This window comes from Rhododendron vialii, chromosome 6a, assembly GCF_030253575.1.
Source record: "Rhododendron vialii isolate Sample 1 chromosome 6a, ASM3025357v1".
Taxonomy (NCBI): domain Eukaryota; kingdom Viridiplantae; phylum Streptophyta; class Magnoliopsida; order Ericales; family Ericaceae; genus Rhododendron; species Rhododendron vialii.
The window spans coordinates 30133184-30158788 of NC_080562.1; the positions used below are offsets into that span (position 1 = coordinate 30133184).

At 38.2% G+C, this 25605-nt stretch overlaps 1 protein-coding gene and 3 long non-coding RNA genes across 5 annotated transcripts; 3 read left to right on the forward strand and 1 right to left on the reverse strand.

Moving 5' to 3' along the window:
- On the forward strand, positions 1 to 8279 carry LOC131329806 (uncharacterized). The gene is made up of 5 exons (XR_009200853.1): positions 1 to 726; positions 5612 to 5742; positions 5858 to 6054; positions 6210 to 6386; positions 7984 to 8279. It is a non-coding gene; the product is annotated as an uncharacterized LOC131329806 (long non-coding RNA).
- Positions 8280 to 11534: 3255 nt separating this feature from the next.
- On the forward strand, positions 11535 to 11983 carry LOC131329807 (uncharacterized). The gene is made up of 2 exons (XR_009200854.1): positions 11535 to 11721; positions 11936 to 11983. It is a non-coding gene; the product is annotated as an uncharacterized LOC131329807 (long non-coding RNA).
- Positions 11984 to 21675: 9692 nt separating this feature from the next.
- On the forward strand, positions 21676 to 23965 carry LOC131330183 (uncharacterized). Of its 2 annotated transcripts, XR_009200994.1 has the most exons (3): positions 21676 to 21768; positions 22555 to 22751; positions 23534 to 23965. It is a non-coding gene; the product is annotated as an uncharacterized LOC131330183 (long non-coding RNA). The 2 variants fall into 2 exon arrangements; XR_009200993.1 differs by having other exon boundaries at positions 21693 to 22751.
- Positions 23966 to 24067: 102 nt separating this feature from the next.
- Positions 24068 to 25238, reverse strand: LOC131330181 (VQ motif-containing protein 4-like). Its single transcript, XM_058363678.1, has one exon. The coding sequence runs from the start codon at positions 24791 to 24793 to the stop codon at positions 24212 to 24214; it is 582 nt and encodes a 193-aa protein (XP_058219661.1). The 5' UTR covers positions 24794 to 25238; the 3' UTR covers positions 24068 to 24211.
- Positions 25239 to 25605: the final 367 nt, after the last annotated feature.

Below are 25605 nucleotides of genomic sequence, written 5' to 3' on the forward strand. Positions count from 1 at the left end.
ATGCTTGTGCTGGGGAAGGTAGTCATGCTATTTAGTCCAGCCTGGGCTTACAACGCTGATCCTGTACAACATCCACAGGATTGGCATGTTGTGCCTTTGAGCCACTTTTGATACACAAATTCCCCTCCAAGTTACTCTTGATGTCAATGTAGTTTCTTTTTCAAGCCATAATTTGTGCCTTTTTAGTATGTAGTGCATATTTTCAAGTGTAATCAATTGGTTTTATGCTGGTGCCTGGTGGGCCCATGATTTTGGCGTTCGATGGCTTCAATTACTTTGTTTTCATCATACTGGTCACTAGTGTAACTACTTTTGGTCCTTTTTTCGTCTTTCTTTTTGTTTGTACTGCTATTCGGCAAATGCATGGTTTGTTTCCCCCATTTTGCTTCTGTCTATCCTGTGAAGTAAAAGAGCCTTGAAGCCAATTGAATGGCTCGGCAATTTTTGTCCGAATTTTCCAATTGAGCTCCTCCATTGGCCAGGCTCCCTTTATAACTCTAAGGTAATTTCATCTTTCTGGGTTAATTTGTGTTGGTGGATTATTGTGATGGGCAATTAAGTCTTTTCGGCACCATGATACCAGAACTGCGCTTCTAGAGCACTACTTTGCCGAACGAGATCAGCTGCCGTCCTTCGCGATTGGTCTCTACGCCACTTAATTGCTCTGGTTCGTCGAACTGCGGTGTTGAAATCTCATCTCAAAGGTTGACACTTTCTCTTCGGCAGGTTCGGTCCATCTTCTACCCCTCCAAAAGATCGGTTCTCTCGTATCTGTTTATTGTACGTTGTAGATTGTTGGTTTTCGACCTTGATCGAGGCTGTAGTACTCCTTTCCATAAATATAGTTAGGATGATTTATTCTGCTTTCTGATTTGTTTTGTTTCTCTGTGCATGTCTTTTGCCCATCCAAGTTGTAGATTGTTGGTTTCCGAAATTGATCGAGGCTATAGATCTCCCTTCCGTGGATATGTAGTCCAGCCGATTTATGGTGCTTCCTGATTTGGTTTGTATCATAATTACTTAATCCGCATGTTTCTTACCCATCTAGGGTACATTCCTCTCGATTTTCCTTGTGATTCTAGTCTCCCTTTTATGCTTTCTTGTATTTTTTTAATATTTGCTTCTCTTTTTTAGGTATTCATAATTTTCCCAGATTTTCGTGACGTCAACAGGAACATAGTCCGGGGTTGGTGCGAACAAACCAACAAGAAGGGAAAGCTTACTGACTTACCCTCCATCTTGTTCCTTTGGTGGCGGTTGCTACCTGCGAGGTTGTTACATGGGCTTCCGCCAATCACGAGGTCAAAACCACCAATGCTACTCATAATATGCTCAAGGCGATCACCGTCCAAACGCATCACATCTTCAAAGTCAGTAAGCTTTCCCTTCTGGTTGGTTTGTTCCCACCAACCCCAGACTATTTTCCTGTAGACTTCAGATTTCTCGCACCAATCTAGCAAATTAAAAAAAAAAATCATTGTTGCATAATATTGATACATTTGATCCAATATTCAACCCCGGACTATATCGATAAATCATTGCTGCATACATTTGATCCAATATTGATATATTTGGCTCGGCAATATATCAAAATATATCTATATATCATTGTTGCATCATATTGATACATTTGATCCAATATTGATATATTTGGCTCGGCAATATATCAAAATTCAATATTGATATATTTGGCTCAAAATATATCTATATATCATTGCTGCATCTTATTGATATATAGTTATATTTTGATATATTGCAAACTCGACACTCAAAAGCTCGACTCGTTAATTTAAAAAGACTCATTAAGTAAGTTAGCTTTGGCTTCAGCTCCTTTACAAATGAGCTGAACTCAAGCTTGAACTGTACATCAATCAAAGAGGCGCTAGACTTTCGATGAAGTGGAAGGAATGCATGTAAGGGTGGACTATGCTAGCAAAGTAGCGTCCGGGCAAATCACAAAGCACCGTTAGTGTCTTGCACATATTGTATTGCACGACTTTGCGCCCAACATATAACACCACTGCAAGATCGTTTTCATCTTCTCCTACTTTCGTGACACTTACCACCATAAACTTACCGGTTTTTCTTCATGGCAATGAAATTAATGGTGCTAGATCTACTCGGTACTTGAGAGCCCACCGGAAGTTATCATCTCCGTCGGTCATCTCAAGCACGTTGAAGTCTGTAGCGTTGTGCTGAATCTGTATGCGAAGCAAACGGCTCCCACATTCTCTGAAATACATAATCTCCTTGGAAAGATTGGTATCGGGGGGTGGCACTCGAGCAGTCGTCAGCTTCTCTTTGTCGATGTCGAACTTCTCCACTCTTAAGTTATCTAAAGCATTTGATGGTAAAATGCTATTTATCCTTCCATGCTGGAAATATTGTTTCATGTTGTAGCATACAACATGAAATACACGAGTGTTTTGAAACACTCGTGTGCTGGAAATTCACGAGTGTTTTGTAACCCTCAAATACAAACATGGTGTATTTCTGAAAGTCGACTATGGGACATGCCTCATTTCAGATTCTCCTTAAGACATGTCTCAGTTGTTCTGATGAGCTCGTGAATTTCAATAGGTTAAAGCTTTAAATTTTTACTTACTACCTTGAAGCTCGTGAATTTCACTAGGTTAGAGATCTTGATTTTCACTTACCTTGAAGCTCGAGAATGAAGCTCGTGAATTTCATTACCTTGAGCTTAGATTTTAACTAACTCGTGAATTTCATTTCCTTGAGCTCGTTAATTTCACTAGGTTACAGCTCTTGATTTTCATTAATGAAATTCACGAGCTTCAAGTTAAATTAAAATTTAGAGCTCTAACGTAGTGAAATTCACGAGCTTCAAGGTAAGTGAAATTCAAGATCTCTAACCTAGTGAAATTCACGAGCTGAAGGTAATGAAATTCACGACCTCAAGGTCGTGAATTTCACGAGCTTAAGCGTGTGATTTTCATTTACCTTGATGCTCGTGAATTTCACTAGAATAGAGGTTTTGATTTCACTTACCTGGAAGCTCGTGAATTTCACTAGGATAGAGCTCTTGATTTCACTTATCTTGAAGTTCGTGAATTTCACTACGTTAGAGCTCTAAATTTTATCTTCGCTTGAAGTTCATGAATTTCACTACCTTGAGCTCCTAAATTTCAATATATTGGATCAAATGTCTCGAATATAATGCAACTATGATATATTGATATATTCTGATATATTGTTGAACCAAATGTATCAATATTCGATCAAATGTGGCGAACATATCAATATTGGATCAAATGTATCAATCCGACATCATCAATTTTGCATTTCGCATTCCACAGTTTGTTCTTCGCTTGAGATTGTCATTCCAGTATTCCACTATAGCAGCATGTCCCTTTTCACAGGAAAAACAAGTAGCAGTAGCAGCATTGCACAGAAAGCAAGCGGCAGTAGCAACAGTAATGTATTCCAAGATTTTCTTCAATAGATGCCAGGGACTTTCCCTCCCTTTTCCCTTATTTGTGTTCTTTGAAAATTGTATTTAGTTGGTCAAAATAGTACGTACATTTTGTTGGTTATATTTACAGCCAGGGGATCCTTTGGAAAGCCAAGAAACCATCTGTTTTGGTGGATGAGCCAGGAGTTTAGGGCTGCCATAAGCTATTGTTCCAGCAAGTGGTGTTCTATTTTCATTTTGGTTCTACCTTTTTTTTTAAGTATGGTTCTACTAAAAAAGCTACCTCATAAGGCAAAATTCTGATTATCTGAACTGAGCAATTTTCCATTTTATCCTCTCTTAGTAGATGCAAATACTTCTCAGTAGTTGAAGCAAAACTTAACCATTGAATCATCTTAATAATGAGTCACTAGTACCAGCAGCATAAACAACATTTTCTCCCAAACAGAAGTGAGAGCTCATATAGCGCGCACCAGAAACAAGCAGCAGTAGCAGCATTGATCTACTCCAAAATAGGCAAAGTGAAGTTACACTTTGACCCCATTGAATCATCTTAAGAGAGAGTCCCAAGTGACAGCAGCATAATCAAAACATACTCCCAAGCTGAGATGAGTATACTCAGAGAAACATGCACCTGGGACCAAAAACAAGGGAAGCAAAGACATAACCCCACAAAACCCAAAAAAGGGAAAACAAAAAAGACTAGTGCAAAATCATGAAATGGTTTATACAAACGGGCAAAGTTTTAGAGGGTGGCTAGTAAATTAAGCCCCAAAAGAAAAATAAATCCACAAAACACAAATGTTCACCCATTAGCACCCACCCACAAAAGCTCCACACAAACATTTACATTCCACACCTATAAGAACCTTTCAGGTGTTAATCACTCAAGTCTACATTTGTCAAACGTGCTAACATTTCAGCATATGCACCAGCAACATCAAAAGCAAAGTCCCTCTCTGCACGCACCTTGTCTAACTTACATTCCAACTCTTTGTATTCGGCACTATCGTGAACTGGAGCTGGAGCTGGACTAGCATGTTGGATGTCGACATTGAGCTGCCCAAACTTTGCAAAAGCTCTCTCTGCATCCTCTCTAGTCTCGAAAGATCTGTGAGTTGCATTACTAAATCCGGTGACCTGAGCGCTTGCTGCTTCCCATGTGGTATAGAGTCCAGGTTGCCGACCAACAAACACTACATATATTTTTCCCTGCACCTAACATCTGATCAGCAAATTAAAAAGAACTTTCCTCGAAATAGACATTTCTTATAAATTTCATACGGATTATAGAACACCATGAAGAGTAGAGGACTGATAATTCAATTTAGTTGTGCGAGAAAGCTGTTTTGATCAGCATAATAGAGAACCACCTATGAAGCACTGACACCTCTCGGGGTTACCGTATCACAGTGTCGGGACACGTGTCCGTACACGCCGCGTGGAGGGGAACACGGCTAGATTGAATTTTTAGAGGGGGAAACGGATGAGACACGGATACGTCACGGCGGGGGGCAATTAGAACTTTCTTCCCCCTGATTGTTTTGGGGTTGGCTTCTTGTCTCATTTGTTTGTTTCTCCCAGTTGCTTCCTGGGCTTGTAAATTGAGTAAGGACTAGTTCCTTATGGTTTGCTTTCATTTGTGCTTAATGGACATTGTAATTTCCCAAAATTATATTAAATAAATAAATAAATATACACGTGGGCTGTAGAACTCATTTGTAAAGGAGCTGCATAGGTAATGATGGAGTTTATAAGAGTTATATGAAATTTTGGGACAAGTTTTTTGACAATCAAAAGAAGCAATATAGTTTTGATTTTGTCATATATATTGTTCTGTTTATCTCTTCTTCTGATGATGATAATAGTTGGGTTGTTTTATGCGATCTGATACTATTTTCCCCTCAGGTTGGGTTCTTTGCTTCTTGGGTTGTTTGATATGGTTGTTTTAAGCATACGGCGCTTATAGATCTGTTTGTGGTGTTCTTGATTTGAATATATATTTGCTATTAAGTGTGTGTTTGAGGGTGCTTATAGATCCGTGTGTAGTGTTTGATATGATTGTTTTAATAAGCATACCACATGGTGCTTATAGATCTGTTTGTTGTGTTCTTATTTTTGATATATATATTTGCTATTGAGGGTATATTTGCTATTGAGGACCAACGATTGGAATAGATCTCGGAACAACATACTCGTGCGTTGGGAGCACGACCCCATCGAGATCATCGCTAACAACCAAGGGATCCGTATGAGTTTGGTCCATTCATCTTCCATTCCTCTGCCTCTGTGCTTATCTCATGAGTTGGGTATGTTGCTTTTTTCCAAGGGTTTTGATTTTTTGTTTGTGCTTGGGCTAGTTGATCTTGATTTTTAGTTTGTCTGCTCACTTTTTTGCTTGATAAGATTCATTTGGATATACAGGCTAACGACGTGAACAAATGGGTTATGTCGAGTTGAGTTTTCCATAAATTTATAGTCGCTTCGAGTGCGTCAAAACCACACCCATAAAGGACGAGGAATTGGAAGGAATTGAAGACGTCTACGGTGTCTATGAGAATATTGACCACGAAACTTTAGCAATCGATGTGAAAACACTCGAAGAAAATGCAAAAGAATCGGTATGTTTGAATGATGAAATAAAACGCTTGGATTGGCAATCTTTTAAAAAAAAAGTTCTTTTTTTTTGACACAGTTTGTTGCGTCCATGGTCGATTGTACTGGCTTCGTTGTGATCGTAAATCATTACTATTTTTTCCCTAGTGTTTGCTTTTAGATTCGAAAAGTTTTGCGATGTAAGTTAGCATCTACAATTAGGGACTTATTTTTAAAATTTTCCTAACTCACCAAGCAGAGCTTCATCATTGCATTTTTTATAAGCTAGGAGGAGATTACTTCTCAAGAACTTCTTAGCCGAAGTCAGCAGAGCTGAGAGTCAAAACAAAGCCCATAGGTCTCTCTCTGAATCTCTTTCCTTTTCCTTTTTCGGGTTTCTCATATGAATTGTTTGTACTATTGTGTCTTTCCTACTAATTTCTGTCACTATATGCTTTTGGTGTGGGAAAATAGGGTTTTATGAGATCTCCCTGGCTTTGAATTCTTTTGTGGTTGAAATCATGTTCCCTTTATTTCCCACGAGTTTTTGCTTCAAAAAATATGCCTTGGTGTAGCGATAGAAGAGGCATTTGATGATTAAAATGAATTTTTTTAACAGCATAGCCAACAGACTCAACACCACCTCCCACAATCAACGACTCAGATGGGCTGATCAAAAAGTAATATTAGGTTCTCTTTTGTTAGTGCGAGTACGGCCAGTTCTTACTTTCAGTGTTCTCACTGCATTTATCTAAATGATCAAACCAGTTTACCAAACCCTAGGTTTTGCTCAACTTATATGTGTGAATCTGTGGAACAAAGATTTAACGCCCTCTCCAAAAGATGTCTCATGAAAGTCCAATTAGAGAGAAGATTGTAAATGGTTTTCGTTTGTATGTGTAGCATCTTTATCATATTATGTGTAGTGATACTGTAAGAAAAACATATGGCGTAGATGGAAGATTTGTATTATTTGTAATAATTGGAGGGATGGTACTCTTATTCCAGAAATGAATTTGTCTGAGCATGCTTTGATCTGGTCAATTTGTCGGAGCATGCTATCAATGCTGAATTTCACTTATAGAGAATTTAGTATAGTACAAAACTATTTTATACCCTCTTGATGTAGTTTATGTAAATTGAGTTTGCATGACCAAGTAGTAATCCAACTTTTGAAGGGAAATTGGGAATGGTTGTGGTAAACTAACATAAGTAGTGAAGATACAAGATCAAGGATATTTGATACATTTGTCGAGTGGCATATTTGTGATGTCTGCAATATGTTCATAGAATCGCAAAACCCACTAATCGACTTCTTGTGAAAATGTTCCAAGTCTTACTCCATTGAACTCTATGTACAACTGCATGCCCATTTGGGGGCATTTTTGGCATAGGTTGCCTCTCATTTTGACTCTTGACAAACATAACATCTTTGCGGATCCCTGCAGGCCTGCACTTGTTTGTATTTAAAGGTTAGGCAAATGAGTTAACGAGCTTGGTTAGTCACTTTGAGGTATCTGCTATTAGTTCGTGGTTCTCTAAATGCAGAAAGGAGCGTCGGTGGTTGAAACTGGGTGGTTTAAAGAATCAAAGTATTTTAAATTAGAAGTTGAGATATATGGTTTTATGGGCTAACACTGTTTCCTGGTATCTTTCGTACAACGGGCTCAAGTTTATGATACAATTTACGAGGAAATTGATATTACGAAGAACACAACTGAAAAATAGATTTCTTTTTAGTGGGTTCTTGAGAAGCAATGGGGCCTCACTTTTGGCGATCATATATATTTTGGTTTGTGATTGGATTTTAATGAACATGGTCATATGACCGATTAGGGAACTTCATTGTGGTAAGTTGGTTACATTGCTTCTTCCTAACAAAAATGATATCTTTATTTATTATTTTTCATTGATGTGTCATTCCTATTGCTTATTGTACTAGCAATTACTTACAGGCCATTGTTATATGCAAACGATGACAGAGTTATGGAAGTGATGTTTGCAGCTTTCGGCTAGTGAGGTACAACAGAAAGTCTGCTTCGTAGAACTTGGCACTTTCTTCTCCTATATATTTTTACTTCTCACCCTTTCTTATTATATGTAAAACATGGGTTGTAATTATTTAATACTTTCGGCAGGTGATATATGAATATAAGTGATGATTATTTTATCTTTTTCTCGTACTAATGTCTAGAGTTTCTATTAAGATTGCCAGAGAATAAATGGACACCACTGCCTCACTGATTCTGGTTTTTTTTTGTGTGTGGGACCATGTGTGTTTGATCACCTATTTAAGAGACTTTTTCGTTATCTCCAATTTTTATTTTTGTAGACTCTCGAAGCTATGCTTCACTTTAGGCCACTACCCCTACCCATGAACTTGTTGAGATTGAAATTGGGTAACATCTAGAATTGATAAACCAATTTGTTACCATGGCTCCCACCAAATTGATTAAACCGAATTCGCTTAAAACTATGACCCACCTAAACAAAGAAGACTACTTATTCAAGTGTGGGTGCCTTTGTTTTGAATAAGGACAACCACAATTGAAAGGTAAAAAACAATAGCTAGATGGATGACATATTCATCAGTGTCCATATTTAGTTGTCAATAAAGTGTTCAATATATGGGAGTGATGTTTTCATCTTTATCTAATAGTACCTGCTGTGATTTAGTTTGCAAGATTCCTTTGTTTTTGTTTCACTTATATACCTATAAAATTCATTTTCGCAGGAGAACTATCACCATGGCAAACCAGTTATAAATAAATAGTGATACGTATATAACAAATAGTAGAAGAATTATCCTTCTCCCCTACGTTTTACATGTGCTAGATTAAGTTTTGTGTCCCGCTTTTGATGCATCACCGCCCAAAACTTCCTTTCCATTTTCCCTTAAGCATGTTGTAATTTGACATAGGGGCAAAAGATAGATAGCATGCAAGAAGTACACAATTTGGGCAAGGAAACAGAGGTAGATCAGTGGTAATTCGCCACACAATTCGTTCTTGGAGCTAATTTCAATTTTATCCGTTTCAGGTATGATTGGTGATTGTATGGGTTAAAGGCAGGATTATAATCACCCTTTGATGCTTCCTTGACATAGATCAGTAGCTTGCTTACTGAAGCAATAAGCCTTTAATCACACTCTACGTTGACCCTTCATAATGAGCTTCAACGTGATGATCTATGTATTGTTTTCTGCCTTTAATCGTTGGCTAAGAATTTTAGTCAAGTGTCAAATGAAATATAATGCATAGGGTTCTCTCCACTTGCATGAAGACTTTTGGGAGGTTTGGAGTTGAAAACCTCAATATTGCCATCTCTAATTGTGTGGACGCTGCTTTGCCAACTTTAGTGGAAGTGTGGCATCTCTTCAGCCTTTTAGATGGGCTAAGACCAAAGGTCTTACATGCGTTGACATTCTCAAGCACTCTAGCACTGATGTTTATTTTGCTACAAAACTTCACATATGATTCTAGGTTGTTAGTCTTAACATTTGAGTCTGGTCCGGGCTTATCAGTTCAAGCTGCAAAAAAAGGCTGTAAAGGAGTGCTTCCTTCATCCTTGGTTCGGTCTCTATTTCTTTCACTTCTTCCACGCTAAACCCAACCCCCCTTTCCCCCCTGCCCTCTATGTTTAAAACAATTTACCCTCTTGGCTAAAAGAAATGCTCTTGGTGTCTATCCCTATTCATAGAGACTTTTGGTAATTCCACATCATGGGCACAAAATTCACAGGCTCGAGACTCCGCGTGCTAGCACGTGCGCCTCACCTAATATGTATAGATACCTTTAGACATGTTTTGAGGATAAAAGTTCTCTTGTCTTAATTCATCACTCGTAGAGCTTCGCTTCTCTGGAACTCCTAAACTGCGTATAGTAGCCAAATTAGACTTTCAGAAAGATGCCTAACCAAACCAAACCAAACCAAATCAGTTCAAGCCTTGATTCCCAATCAATTGGGTTGGCTACATAATCCCTCTTTGTGATTCAATTTGTCAAGGGCTTTAAACCATCTAAATTTAACATATTCAATATCATTTTCTAAGCGTTAGGCAGCTGATAGCGTGCACATCAAAACCCCTATTAGATACTTGTTATATCATTTTCTAAACAAACATCTTCGGGTATCTTGCAATTCTCCTATCCTTCTTTTTGAATCACATATGATATGTTGCTTGAATGAAATTTTCGTCCTTTCATTAGAATTTTAAAATTAATGTTTGAGATACTTGTTATGTTGCTTCTTTGATGAAGTAACCATTTTAGATACCTGTTATGTTGCTTCTTTAATCAGACTTCACTAGGGCCGGTAAATCTCGAAGTTTATTGGTTGGAAATATTCATGTGCTCTTCAACCCAAAGCGGGGAGATATCAAGCTGGGCTAGGGATTGCTCGTTCTAGCTTATCAAGATTAGTGTGGGTGGTGAAGGTGGTCGGTTTCTTCGAATTTGTTGATTCTGTACACTCGTTTTAGCTTAAGGTTATGTTATATTTTGTTGTTAACTACTAGGAGGGAGAACTTTATTATTTATATTCTCAACTCATGTGTAGCCAAACTCTCCTCTATAAGCAGACTAAACACGTGTAAATTTTAATCATTAGATAGGCGGTGCCGTTCGAACACATGATCTGTTGTCTACGCTGATACCATATTAGGTTGTTAACTACCAGCTCATCTAAAAGCTTATGCTGTTAGAGAAAGGGGAAACTTTATTACTTTATTATTTATATTCTCAAAAGATATTAAGATGCAGATTTCAAATCTGCGCTTGGAATTTGTATTCTCGTAAATATATACTATATTTGGTATCTTTGTCTGTTATTGATGGATAAGTTGTTTAGATGTTAAATGGGAAAGAAACTGTTTAGATGCTAAAAGGAAAAAGGTTTACATGTGAAAAGGGAGTAAATGGAGTACATGTTAAAATGGGAAAACTTATAGCTTTGCAATATATGACATCGCTGATATTGTTTATGATTTTTCCATGTAACATGACTATTGTAGATTTGACTTTTTCTTAATAAGGCCTATGAACTGTCACAGGAGTGGGGCAGCATTCCTGTCGTGCTTGCTGGGGACTTTAACAGCATGCTCCAAGTTATTCGTTCACTTGCAATTGTTAATTTCGTCGTTTGTAAGCGAATACATTGTTTTAGTTTTCCCTTCGCTTCAGTATTACTGACTTCTGCTCTTATCATGTGCAGAGTGCAATGTATCAGTTTCTAGCTTCAACTGAGGTGAGTTGTAGATCGTTTCTTTGTATCCAGACCATAGACACTGCCACTGTCTAACAAGCATTCTCTGAAATTTGCACTCCACTAAAAAATACATCCATCAGTCTGTTATCAGATTTATGCATTTGGAACTCAATTGGTTCTAATCTGTTGCAGTTGGACCTTCAACTACACGATAGAAGAAATATTTCAGGAGCTATTTGTCCCTTGGAGGATCAACCATCGCAACATCAGGACAAGTATGCTGCCCGGTTGTACTCATAATTCCTCCTAAAATTTTTTCCATCTTGCATATTCTCAAGTGTTTTAGAGAGACACAAGGCGAAAGTGAAATGGTCTACATGTGTTCTTTGCATTTGAACAGGAGAACCAGCAAATGTATAAACACAATGGAAATGAGATTATCCATTTGAACCTGAAAATTGGAAGGAAAAAGGAGAAAAAAGAAAGTTGTACTGGTTTTGTTTGGTTGGGAGTTTAGTTTAGTTTTGGTAGTGGGTGGAGAGAGAAATAGAGTAATGATTGAAGATATGGGTAATGGTTGGAGAGACATAGAGAGAGATGAGAAAGTAATAATTGAAAAAATAGGGTAATAATTGGAGAAAGAAATAGGGTAATGATTGAAAACAAAACAAAAACAAAAACAGAAATGTTAACCGAACAAAGCTACTGTGATTGTTGTTTCTATGGAAAAGAATGGCATTATTCACTATTACTTCTCAGGTGTTACCGTATCATGCATAGGTCGAGTAATCTAATTCTATGTTTGATATAAGCAATTTAATCGACTGATTTTTATGCCCATTCAGCTTTTGGAGTTCTGTCTCAAGGCCCCGATTTATAGATAGAGTTGTGAAGAATTATGTTTTGCTACGGGGACTGAAGGAGTAACTCATCTTATTTCAGGTGAAAGTAAAAAGCGGTAGCATACAAGACAATACACCTATCTTATTTATTACTTAAATGTGCTGCATATGTTGATATTAAAAAAATACACATCGAGTCAATTGCCCAGGGATGCGAGATAACAAGGGATAACCACGGGGAACCCTTGGCAATCTTATCACTCCAAGTTCATGGGAACTGTTGATTATATATGGTTTGTTTACTACATGAACCAGAATATTTATATTTCAATACATAAATAGTAACTGATTTCATTGCTTAGCTTAGTAGGCATACTCGGGAGGTTGTACAAGCGAGAGTTCTCGATACCCAACCAATTGATATTCTTAGACAAATGGGTGGACTACCGAGTGAGTAACTTTCTTCTTGTGAGGCTTTGAGCATTATTTATGCTTTAAATAAGATGAATTATCCACTGCAGTGAGGTGGATATGAAACCCAGCCAGCGGGCGGTTTTAGGTGGCAGTGGGGGTTTTGTGTTGGGGAGAAGCTGATGAGTTGTGGGGAGAGGGGCAGCAAAGGAGGCAGAGGTGGAGGTGGTGGAGTGACAGAGGTGGTGGTGAAAAAAGGCAGAGAACACTTTGATGAACCCGCCATAGCTTGCCACAGTGAATTATTTTTTGATCGGAGCATCAAGAATCACAATAGCGTTCTACTTGTCTTTCTAATAGCTCGAGTCTAAGATTTCAGGTACGGTGGTAAGTTTCTCTATGTCTTTTACATATCTTCCTCCAAAGATCCTAAATCCAGTTGATTTGTTGTGATTACTTGGGCCAAAGGTCTCATAATCTTGTATATATATGTTTGTACATGGATCGATGTATATATATGCACTTATATGTTAGTATTTCTCCAATCTATAGTCACCAAAACCCCATCTCATATGACCGACTGAGCAACACAATAGAGATGTAAACTGAAGCGGAAGTAGAGATTAGAAAATTTAAGCGAGTACCCCTGAATTTTTTCTCTCAAATCTTAAGCATGACGACTATCAAAAATATTTACCTAACTGGCGTAGACTGAGTGATTACAGTTATATGCTTTACAGAAAGTACAATAAGCTTAAAACTACTAAGGGGGTAGAGTATGCCAGAAGCCACCCACCATCTGGCGTCAGTCACAAGCAGTGGATCGGTCTAATTTATAAGAAATGGAGTGATACCGAATTCTGGTAACTTCGTTGACCAAGGAATATCCATGTCCTATTCAAGCATCCTAACAAAAAATTCGTAAAACCCTGATCTTTCTTTTTTTAGGAGATTTAATCCATATAGAACCAAACAAGCTAAAGAGAAGCTTTGTATTGGTTCTTCTGCATCTGTTTCTGCATTTATGATGTCTTTTTTCTGTTACTGTTTTTGCATCAATTCGGAAGAAACCTGTTTTCATTTTCTGTATCTGCATCAGTTCCAATTTAGACTACATTTTCATTTTTAAGTCAGGGAAGTGCACATGTTTAGTTTCCTTTTTAGCTCAGCGTATTTAATGGAAATGCACAGGTTGCTATTTCATTTATGTGGAAATGCATGCATGAACTTTCAGTTAGTGATTCATGATATTGCTTTTTACCCGAGCTTATTTTGTATAGGACATGTGGAAAAATTGTTTCAACAGGTTTAATTGGGTTGGTTATGTTTTTTGCATGGTACTTTTCTTTTCGACTTGTAATGATATAGGCAGTTAATTGTAATGATATAGGCAGTTAATCAATTGCAGATCTTGTTTCTCCTTTTTTTTTTTTTGCGGTTTTTGTAGAACAAATCAACTAAAAACATAAAGAATCGGAGCGAAATGAAGTCCAAACATAGATGTGGTTCGAAGTCCATCCCAGTGAGGGTAGATGCAATGGTGAGTTTTTTTAAAGGGTTAAATACCCAGACACCCCTCCATGTATACCTCTTTTTCTCGGACACCCCCTCTAAGAATTTCTCCTACAGACAGTCTCCCTCATTAAAGTTTTCATTTGGAGGATCTAACTCCTTTGGACGGAATAAATGAAATGACCATTTTGCCCTTACATATATATACCCGCATCCACACTTCTCTCTCTGCAAATAGAATACCAAAATTTTTGCCCCAAATCCCAAACACATTCACGACCTTCAACCTCCACCGAAGCCACCTCTCCGTCTCTCTCATGCTATCAGTTCTCTGCTAGGAGAGATAAATGCAGGAAAAGGTCAAAGGGGGAAAAGATTGCTATATTACATTCAACAATCTTACTAATTTGAAACCTAATTTTCTTCAATTACTTATTCTCTCTTTGATTTGGAAAAATTACTTTAATTTCACCGGCTCTACCTCTCGGTAATATTCAGAAGTCTCTCTCTCTCTCTCTCTCTCTCTCTCTCTCTCTCTCTCATATGCGTCGGAACTAATCTAGGTTCAACGAGTAGATCTGCTCTGTTTTTGTTAGATGGGGTGTATATGCTCTGTTTTCCCTTTTCAATATTGCCCCCCATTGTGGTAAGTCTTGTTTAGAAATCGAAAAAAGGAAAGGGAATCACTAATCAAGATTATGGAGATTTACTAAGTGAGGCCGTCTCAAGAACAAGAAGAGACGTGAAAACCCACTCCCGAACAAGTTCTGCAACAACAGAAATCAAAACCCCGTTCAAATCGGAGCCCGAAAACATTAAATAACACAAAAAACCACGAAAAACATGTAAATGGACAAAATATTTGTTCCTCATTTGCTTCAAACGCATCGAAACAGAGGGGAAAGACAGGTGGGTTGTCTGCTAGGGGAGACAACAGAGGTGTTGTCGCATGCAGAGAGCGGAAAAGAAGGCGAAAGAGAAGGAAATCTGGAGCTTCAATCGAGCCCCAAACGCAACCAATTCAGCCGACATAAAACGATAAATCTTCTCACCTCTCTCGCAAACCCCTTTGGTTCCAAAAGGGAACGAAATTGTAAACCAGACTTTTTAGGAGGATGGGTTATTTTAGGGAGTATATTCAAGTAGGGGGCAATATTGGAACATTTTATTATTTTTGACAGAATCTAGATGGAAAAATTAACAGTTCTTGACAAAAGGCTAATAGAAGGGGTTTAGGAGAAAAGTAAACTTTAATGAGAGGGTCTGGCCGTAGGCAAAATTCTTAGAGGGGGTGACCGAGAAAAAGAGGTATACTTGGAGGGGTGTCCGGGTATTTAACCCTTTTTTTAAATTGTAGTTTAAATGCAAATATGCTTAATCTACTTACTGGTTCAAAAACTAATCGATCATATGCAAACCAATGGGACATTTACAAATCGAACTCACGAAAGAGATGAATTTTGACTTCAACAACAACAATAGCAACAAAATTAGAACCAATGATGATCATGTCATCAACATAAAGTAAGAGAAGTACCAGGCCATGAGAGGTGCAATAGAGGATTAGAGCAGAGTCATGCATGCTAGGCGTGAAGCCAATCTGAAGAACAGCATCCTGGAAGCGTGAATACCAAGCGCGAGGGGACTGTTTCAAGCCATATAGAGCATGACGTAAGTGGCAAACCATACTGGAAGGATGAGAGAAGCCAAGAGGAGATTGCCATTGAGAAAAGCATTCTTTACATCCAACTGAGAAAGAGGCCACTGATGCACTGCTGCCACTGAGATCAAGGTGCGAACAGTGGTCATTTTGGCAACGGGGGCAAAAGTTTCCTCAAAATCAATCTCATACTCCTGAGAAAACCCTTTAGCAACTAAACGGGCTTTATACCATTCCAAAGAAATATCAGAATGAGTTTTAGCCTTGTAGACCCATTTTCAACCAATTAGATTCTTATCATCTGGAAGTGAAACCAACTCCCAAGTTTGATTGTGAGCAAGAGCAGTAAGTTCATCTTGCATGGCATCTACCTAATTAGGATCATTGCAAGCTACTTTATGGGACCTAGGCTCAAAATAAGTGTGAATGCGGGAAATGAATGATTGATAAGAAGATGAGAAACAGGTATTAGTAAAGTCATATTTTACCGGTGGTTGACGATTGTCGCAAAGGGGATACCGGCGAGCAGGCGGATCAGGATCTGCGGAGGCAAATTGTGGAGCAGCTGTAGAAGTTGGACGATGGGTGTAGACCTGGGTGGTCGGAGCACGGCGAGGTGATGCTGAGGGGGCTATAGAAATATCAGATAGCTCAAGAGTGGAGGTGTACTCTTCGGGAGGCATATCCATATCCATAGGAAAGGGGTCAATATGGATTAAGTCTTCTTTGGCTACAGGAGTAGTGTAGGAGGAAAAGTAAAATAAGGAAGATGATTTAAGAAGACAACATGCCTTGAAACATAAAGCTTTTTGGTCACGAGGTCATAACACCGATACCCATTTTAATTAATGTCATACCTCAAAAAAACACCTAAGACACAACGGGCGCTGAGCTTAGTGCGGTCTTTCTTGGGGAGAACAAAACAGGTAGAATCAAACACTCGAAGAAGAGAGTAATTAGGAACCTGACTATAAAGCCGCTCATAAGGAAAGTTACTAGAGAGAAGAGGGGTGAGCATCCGATTCAGGAGATAGGCCGCGGTGAGAACAACTTCTCTCCAGTAACAGGATAGGACGAAGGAAGACAGGAGTAGAGACTGAGTAGTATTAAGAAGGTGACGATGTTTTCTTTCAGCTCTACCATTTTGGGCAGGAGTGTCAGTGCAAGACGATTGGTGGATATTCCCCACCCAAGTCAGACCGAAGAATTTTAACCTATGTAGAAAATTAATTTTGAACCATGGCATGGAAATTCTTTTAAGTCTTAAAGAACTTAGATTTGTGTGTCATTAAGTAAACCCAAGTATACCGACTAAAGTCATCCACAAATGAGACATAATAGACAAAACCACCTTTAGTAGCAACCGGAGAAGGGCCCCATAAATCAGTGTGAACAAGCTGAAAAGGCGAAGTAGAAACAGAAGTACTTTTTTTGAAAGTTAAAGTTGGCATTTTTTCAAACTTACAATCACTGCATTCTGAAATATCACTGACAGAAATGACCTACATGACCTGACTTAACTAAAAGTTTCAGACGCTCACTAGACAGATGTCCTAATCCAGAATGCCAAAGATAAAACAGAGACGACTTATGATCTAAACAAAAAAAAGATAGCACAGCAGTGGAAGAAGATTTTATTGGGAGATGCCAGTGCTCCAAAAGATAGAGCACCAACTCTACGGCCTGTGATGAGCGTAAAATATTGACATATTGAAGCCTCAATATCATATGTTTTCTAGTTCTTTATTGTGCCTAATTAAATATAGTTATCATCTTTTTGATCATTTATGCTAAATTACTTAATTATGCAGGAAAGATGATAATTGTATTCAAAGCAAATGGGGGTCCAATTAAGTGGTGATTTGGAATCAAGAATAGGCCGCAACGGATTTGGTTCTGATACAAGAAAAGATTTGCAACACGTCATTTTGTTCTGCACGTGATTAGGACTCGGTTAAGGCAAGTCATTGATTCATGATTTAGGAGCATGTACTGGTAATTGGAAATCTACACGCAGCTAAGAGTTTATTCTTAGAAATCAAAGGCTATCATAAAAGGCAGAATTGGGTTTGAGAATCAAAAAAAAAAGGAAAGACAATTTCTAAGAGAAATCTTTGAGTGGACCAAGTAACAAGGAAATAAATCTCGGCAGTGTGTATAAACAAAAGGCATTAGGCTTTGCATAAGGAGATCAATCGGAGAGAACTCACTGACGGGCAAAAGAACAGAAGCACTACCTCGGCTGGAGCAAGGAGGAATAAGTGTTGAACATCTTTTCATATTTTGTGAGACCTTATTTTCTTCAATGGAGTTCTTTTATTATTTGAGTATGTGTTTTGACTCCATGAGCGGCTAAACTCTTCAACTAGGGTTGAGGATGAAGCCCCATTAACGATTATTATTTATATATTTATGAGATTTGATTTTACCCAAATATGTGATTTTGATTATGATTAAATTGTTCTTACTCCAAATCAACTATTAGGGATAAATTTTGGATATGAGTTCAATCATGTTTTTCTCATGATTTGGAATTGTCTTTAACATTGAACGCTGAATTTTCATTGTTAACTATAAAACTGGATATTTATTGTGATTTGTTAAAAGCGGATACAATTAATGATTCGATTTTATACTTGCGAGCGGAGAGGAACAAATATTAGACTTTTTGATGAATTTTCACGATGATATTTTCCATGGTAACAGAATTAGCTTTCAGATTATCATGAAGAAATTTTGGGTAAAGTTAATGATCATGAATATATAATGATACTAGTTAATGGGTGTGGATTCCGAAACCCTAGTATTTTCTCCTTTGATTAAAAAGAAATTTTAGTTTCCTCGTCTTTGATAATTTAGTTTATTGTTTTTACTTTTTACTTTTAGTTTAAAAAATCTATCACAACTTTTGTCGACTAGGTTAGGGTTTAATCGGTTTAAGTTATTTATTTTTCCTAGAAGAATCATAAGTCCCTGTGGGTTCGACCTCGCTCTTGCATTACTATACTTCGGTACGATTCGTGCGCTTGCAAGTACATTAAAATTTCACATCAGCCTGCCCCAATTTGCTTCTTGGAATCCCGATCTTGCACAACACAACCAGAGGAAGAGAAAACATCAAAACCAGAGTCGGATAATTGGCTGATTGAAAGTAGGCTTAAAGACAACTGAGGAACATAAAAGACATTTGGAATAGATAGTGAAGGTGTAGCGTAGACACCCCAATTTGGCCTAACAAGTATTTCAAGTTCCACCTTGGGGACCATCCCGATGATGAATAGGATAATGCGATTGACGATTGACTTCTCGTAAACCTGAGGACTTTGATGAGTACGTTTAGCTATTTAGAGGACCCAACTGAGAGCCAAATAGCCTTGTGGAACAGAAGTACAATTTTTGAGTAGAATAGATTTGCTGGCCGTTGGATTGATCTCACGAACGTTACTTCTTTTCTTTACCCGTGGAATCTTGTAGAATATGGTGTTGGAAATCTCTCCGTGAGATTGATTTCTCGGCCGCCAGATCCATTTGGCGGCCAGCAGATTGTTTTGGCCAAGAATCTGGAACCTTCTGTCAGCGTTTTAATCCGATCACAAAACCCTAGCAGCCAATTCACGTAACTTTAGGGCTACAAAAAGGATTTTGAGAAGAGATCTAATGATTATATACTTCTCATTTAATTCGTACATTGTGATTGGTTGGGGCGATGTCATCTAGTGCCTATATAAAGAGAACTTTAGGGCTCCAAAATACACATTCAATTCCTCCATCTCATACCTCTAAACTCTGCAGAAATCATCTTTCATATCCTCTCTACAAAAACCCTAACCTCCCATGAGTAGTCGCAATTCGAGTGATCAAACCCTGAAGTACAAACCCTAATCCTAGGGTTTCAAGAAGCAATTCAATCAATCACCCTTAATGTGAAACAATTGTGCACTGAGGGATCAAGGTGGTGAGGCCCGAGGGTCTATGGTTTAATCTATTTCCCTTTTCTGTATTGAAATCGTAGTATTTTGATTCTTTGTTAAACTGTTCGTTTTTTCTAGTGTGAGGAAAAATATCTGCTGGGACATCACCCTTAATCTGAAGCAATTGTGCACTGAGGGATTAAGGTGGTGAGGCCCAAGGGCCTATGGTTTAATCTATTTCCCTTTTCTGTATTGAAATCATAGTATTCTGATTCTTTGTTAAACTATTCGTTTTTCTAGTGTGAGGAAGAATATCGGCGGACATCGTTCCCACGGTCGGTATATTAATCCAGTAGAATCCATCTGTTGGGATAGATTTTGTTTATTAATTTATTTTGTTGCATGTGGCTTACTTACTGTCTTGGATCACCTATTAACTGTTTAAAGGCTAACAATTAGTTTACTTGTAGAATTAGATTAAAGCGAATATTAAATCTATGTTGAATAATTATGGGCCGGTCTTGCAACCGGGCTAAGTGGAGTGCCTAACACCTTCCCCTTATTGTAGTTTCGGCTCCCGTACCTAGAATCTCTACCTGTTTTTCTTAGTTTTAATAAACTAAGTGGTGACTCTATTCAGTGGTACTAATTATCGTGTGGCGATGTTCCTAGCCATGGGAATATCCACGATTTTGAGTTTATGAAGAGGAAACATGTAGTGAGAATATATGTGTGGTGATGCCCCTTGGGGGTGGTGTCCACAGTTTTGGCGACTCTGCTGGGGACTTGAGAGCCATAACTAGAAAGTTCAACATGGAATTAATATTTGCTTTATTTAATTCTTTGTCATGTGCCTCAAGCGGGCAACCCACGTTGAGTCACCTAATATCCGGTATGTCACGGGCTATGTTAGGGGTTCCAGCAAACTCCTAACGGAGCACCCCTTGAGACTACCCGAAACTTTGCATATAGTAGAAAGCCATAGAACTCTTTCCAAACTAGGACAGGAAATCTAAAACAGGTTAGGACTATGTGTTGCACTATATCTCAAACTCTTGCTTGATTAAATGATTATCACTCTCTAGAGTTTTAATTGTTGTAGAAGATGAATTTCATTTTGTTACGAGTTTGTGATAGAGTCTATCTCTCTTGAAATAAAGAGAAGTCTTTACATAACTCTCTCTCTCTTGAGATAAATAAATTTTGACTTGTGAGAGATTGCCACAGTCCTCAATTGTTAGGAGTTCTGAAAAAAAAAGTCTTTCTTTTTCCGGTAGGTTTTATAAATTTGTTTCTTTCTTTATTTTTTATTTTTGCCATGATCTTTTAAAAAAAAAGTAAAAAAAAAAAAAAAATTGGGGGTTTTGTCAATCTTGTATCTTGCATAGCACATTGTACATATGATCTCTTGATCGCATAATTGTTGTATGATTGCTTGCTGTATTGCATTGTTAGGGCAGTGGCGGACCCAGGATTTTATGCGATTTACAACATATAATTTTGTTCTTGTACAAATAATCTGGAAAAAACAAAAATAATAGAACAATAACCAAAATGAGATATTTATTTATAAAATGTTGATTTCCTTTCCCTTAGGCCTCATGGCCCTCGTCCATGTTCCAGAAACAATGAGTTCCAAAAAATAAGTTCCAAAAAATAGCCAGAAACTCTTATTTTCATTCCCATATTCATTATCCATATAGAGAGAAAAAGTATTTAGAGAAATAGAGTATTTATGGCTGAAATCCACTCTGTAAAAAAGAAAAATGGGATCTAAACTACTCGCCTGTAAAACGGGTCTATTCCCGGTCCAATTCCAGCTGAGTTCGTCGGCGGTGGTGATCGATATTCGAGGGTTTCTAGATTTTTCCTTCACAGGGTGAGTTATTCTCCATTCTTCAATTTTTTCCGGAGAGAGAGAGAGAGAGAGGAGGAGGAGGAAAAAGTGACTGGAAAGTGGAAAGGGCAACATTGTAGTTTGGTTGCAGTATAGGGGCAAAATGTTTGGGGAAAATATTCTATGGGGCAAATTTACAGAAATACCCCCAAAACTATATTACTTCCTACAGAAATTTTGCACTGCCTCAATGTTAGTCTGTCCCTGTGTTAGGGTTTCGGAACCCGCCCTGATACCATTATAGAAAATAGAGAAACAGAAACGGAAAATACTAATGTTATTTCTGAATGAATTACAATGAGGTGAGTACACCTTTAAATAGAGTAAAGCTACGCTTAAGAAAGGAAGATTACAAGATTTGATAACGATATGATTTTCTTATGATTATACTATGATTTGATTACGATATGATTACCCTATGATTATGCTATGATTTGATTACGATACATGTCCTAAAATAGCATATTACAAGAAGATACATAATATATATTCAAGATACAGAATATGTATTCACACTTCCCGGAGGTACACCCCCCTTCAGTTTTCAGGTACTCAGTTCACCGTTCCGTCCCTCCTCCGTTCAACAAAGGGGAAGAAGGGTCAAAGGTGATTTCAGCCCCCCACAGACATCATCAGTAGGTGCAAGGGTGTTTATTACAAGTGTAATTTCTTGGAAAATGACTGCTAATAGCTGAGGCTTACACACTCGATGTTTTCGGAAGTAAGCATTTGATGAGTTGATGTAATCAGAGACAACAGAGTAGTAAGGAATGGTTTTAAACTGAAAGGTGGAATTGAACAAAAGAAATAACTGTGTTAGTAATGAATTGTATGTACTATGAAACATAATATGTTCTTGTAATTGCCGGAATGCAGTTTATGAAATGCGAGCCCCCTCTCTGACCCATAATTGCGTGTGCACAACTAAACTCACACGGGAAACAGAAAAGAGCTTGTGCATGTTTCTCTTTTTTTTTCTTAGGCCCTGTTTGTTTGACTGTTAGAGATTAATATTACCACACCCCCATGTTACTGTATCTCGTATGCTTTGTTGAACATAATGTGCGACGGATATTTACTCCTGGCAGCTAATGTTCTAACCAAACACAGGGATGTGGTCCATTGGATCTGTAGATGGGCCCTTTCAAGGTCATTTCTGTCCATTTTCTTCTGAAGGTTTGACTTCTGATGGAGAATGATGGAGGCTCAAAATTATTGGAATGCTGAACAAAACAAGATGCTTGACCACCGGTGGGAACCTTTCAGATATGTTCCAAGGCTAGTGGTTGGTGACTGTGTAAACCCAAAACCTGCAATTTTCTATTTTATATCCCGTTTTCTAGTATGTTCACGGGAGAAGTTTTGTGTCTCTTGTAGATTTGGAGAAAAAGTTCTAAGAAATTGGTATTGGAGTTATACCTCGATATTTGTGACAGAATGAAACATGATTTCCCTTGCTTTCGACCTTGATTCTGCAATGTTCCTGCCTTACTACATTTAAAACTTATCTTCTAACTATTGGAAATGGTGAGCTCTAACATACTGTAATGGATTGCTGAAATACTACTGTCTATCATCTGGTTTCCTAAACAAAAAGGTCTTAAAGTTGCTTCCTAGGAAGTAGACTTTTATTCCAAGAGCTAGATTAGGTTATTGGGTGAAAAAGATCGTCAATCCCTTGTTCCTTTGTACTCGTACTTTAGAAGATATTGTCATTCCCATTAATCTCGATACATATTTGCTATTGATTCTTGTATTATGGCAAATGATAATCTTTCTCGTAACCTGGCAGCCTAATCAACCAATCGTTACCTACCTAAATATTCGGTTCCAGCCAATCTTGCCCACAACTAGATGTTTGCTGTGATATCAGCCAGGAATGCTGTCACTCTGAACATTAGTGAGAGTTTTGTCACATGACTCTAGGCAAATTATGTGGGGAGGGGCCCGGTGGGGTAAATTTAGTTCAAGCTTGTGTCAATAGCCTTGCAACAAACTTTTTGTTCTTTGTATAATGTGGTTCATCCTCCCTTAGACTTTCCTCAGACGTGCCAGTTGTTTTATCAGGCTGAATTTTATCACTCTCTTTGATGCTGTCATCAAGCTTCACCAATTGGGATTGGACTGGTCTACTCTAAGCCATGTGCCATGTTCTGCTTGCAATGTCAATGGCACTTGTGAATGCAGGGGAATGTGACAAGGGTTCTGAAGGCTGGGGCCCTTAGGGGAGATTACGTGATTGAGCCTTCGCAAGTAAGTTCTTCCTGCCTTGTCCCTCTAGAAGAACTCTTAACTGTTCAACAAGTGCCATCAACTAGGGTGTAGATTGCTAAATGGTGTATGGACATTTGTATTTGGATCTGTATTCTTTTCTCGTAGAATATCGCACTATTTTTGGTGTAGCATGTGAAAGGGAAGAAGTCCCATATCGTCCTGGATACCGAACTTATATATATGAGTCTGAGAGCATATTCACTTCAATAGATTGCCTTTTTATTTGTTTTGCTTTGCAACATTTAATCCATTTTCCAGAAAATAGATTCAGGTCCTAGTGGAACAATAACAGAATACTAAGCAGAAAACTACAGGTGGAAAAAGAAGTTTAAAATTAGACCATTGCCATATCATGTAGAGAACGACTGTATATAAAATTAGAATCAACTCCTGAATCTCTCCCTCCCGCTGATGACCTTTTTCACTTCTACCAGCTAAAATCTTACAATCTATCGGTAAAAACCAAACTTTTCAAGAAGTACCCGAAACTCTTGGGGAAGTCAACGGAAACAATGGCAGAAGCTGAGGCTCCGACCCTTGGGGCGTTGTTACGGGCGATCCAAGAAGATAAAACCCTCTCTCTGCAACAAGTTTTTCTTCTAGAGAGAGAAAATTACATGATGAAGGTGAAGAAGACCTATCACGAATATCAAGCTTTTGTAGGTCAAGAAAACTGGGTGACAATATCTTGGTGTGACCTGTGGGCGAAAGCCCGGTGATGATCTTGAGGTTCTTGAGAGTACTGTTCCTTCTCTCATGGAGCTTGAAACCTGGTTTCTTGGGTCGGGTCTTGACTGGACCGCCTGGTTTGGAGGCTTGTTTGGTGGCGGTTTCTGGGGAACCAGTGAGCATTTGGACCACTTGTTTGAAGGAGTTTGTGTCTGCATGAATAAAGGTTGTTGGAAAGCCATTGGTTTCTGATTTGGGTATGTGTTTTGGTGTTGAAGGGCTTTCAACATCATTGTTATTGGTGGTGATACATATGTTATTGCTTTTAGGGGAGGTCTGCAGAGATGGGTTCTCTCTCTCTAGGGCCTTTTGTGTATTCTCCATTGATGGGTCTCTTACCTCTCTCTTGTGGTTAGTTTTTGTAGGGTTGCCTTTGGGTGTGGAAGGGTTATTTAAGGTTGATGAGAGAGAGAGAGAGAGAGAGAGAGAGAGAGAGAGAGATTGATACAAATTTGGCTTGGTTTAGTGGAAGTTTGGTTTTTATTGTTCAGTTGGGGCCTTGGGGGGTGGGTTTGATACTTTGATAGTTTGACGGGTGTTGAAGAAACATATCAAAGAAAACCGTTTAGCCCAGGCTTAGGTGTTTGCTTTCTCTTAAGGTCTCAGGCTTTAAACTTCTTAGGTGCTATAAACACTTTTGGGGCCAATCCACACAGAATTTTGCTTTGACTTTGAATGGGACCTTGGATCGTGGATGGTAGCATTGGTCCCCAGGATTAGTTAAGTTGAGCGGGCCCAGGCATCTCGTTATAAAAAAAAAAGAAAAGAAAAGAAAAAAGAAAGACCATATCAAAGAGTTTAATTGAGTTAGGGAAAAAGCAGCCATTATATGGTTTGACACTAATGTTGTGGTGGTGGTTAAAGTACAAGTGATCAATGTAATTAATTAATAGATTTGGTCTAATGGTTAGTCACCCTGTTAAATAATTAAGGAAGTGGGTGCCCAATTTTGGATGTTCTTATTAAACAATACCCTTAACTTCAATCAGCCTTCTGGAAGACAACAAATCATTTTGGAGGCAATGATTATATGGACCAGTAATTTGAGCTTTTCCATAGTTCCATTTCTTAGATTGAAGCCTCTTTTGTTTGTGTAGGATTTCTGTGACCTTTACCTTTGTTTTTCTCATCATTGT

Bases quoted from the DNA above. Each gene is read 5' to 3' on its own strand.
- LOC131330181 (XM_058363678.1), bottom strand. From the start codon at position 24,793: ATGGAGAATACACAAAAGGCCCTAGAGAGAGAGAACCCATCTCTGCAG.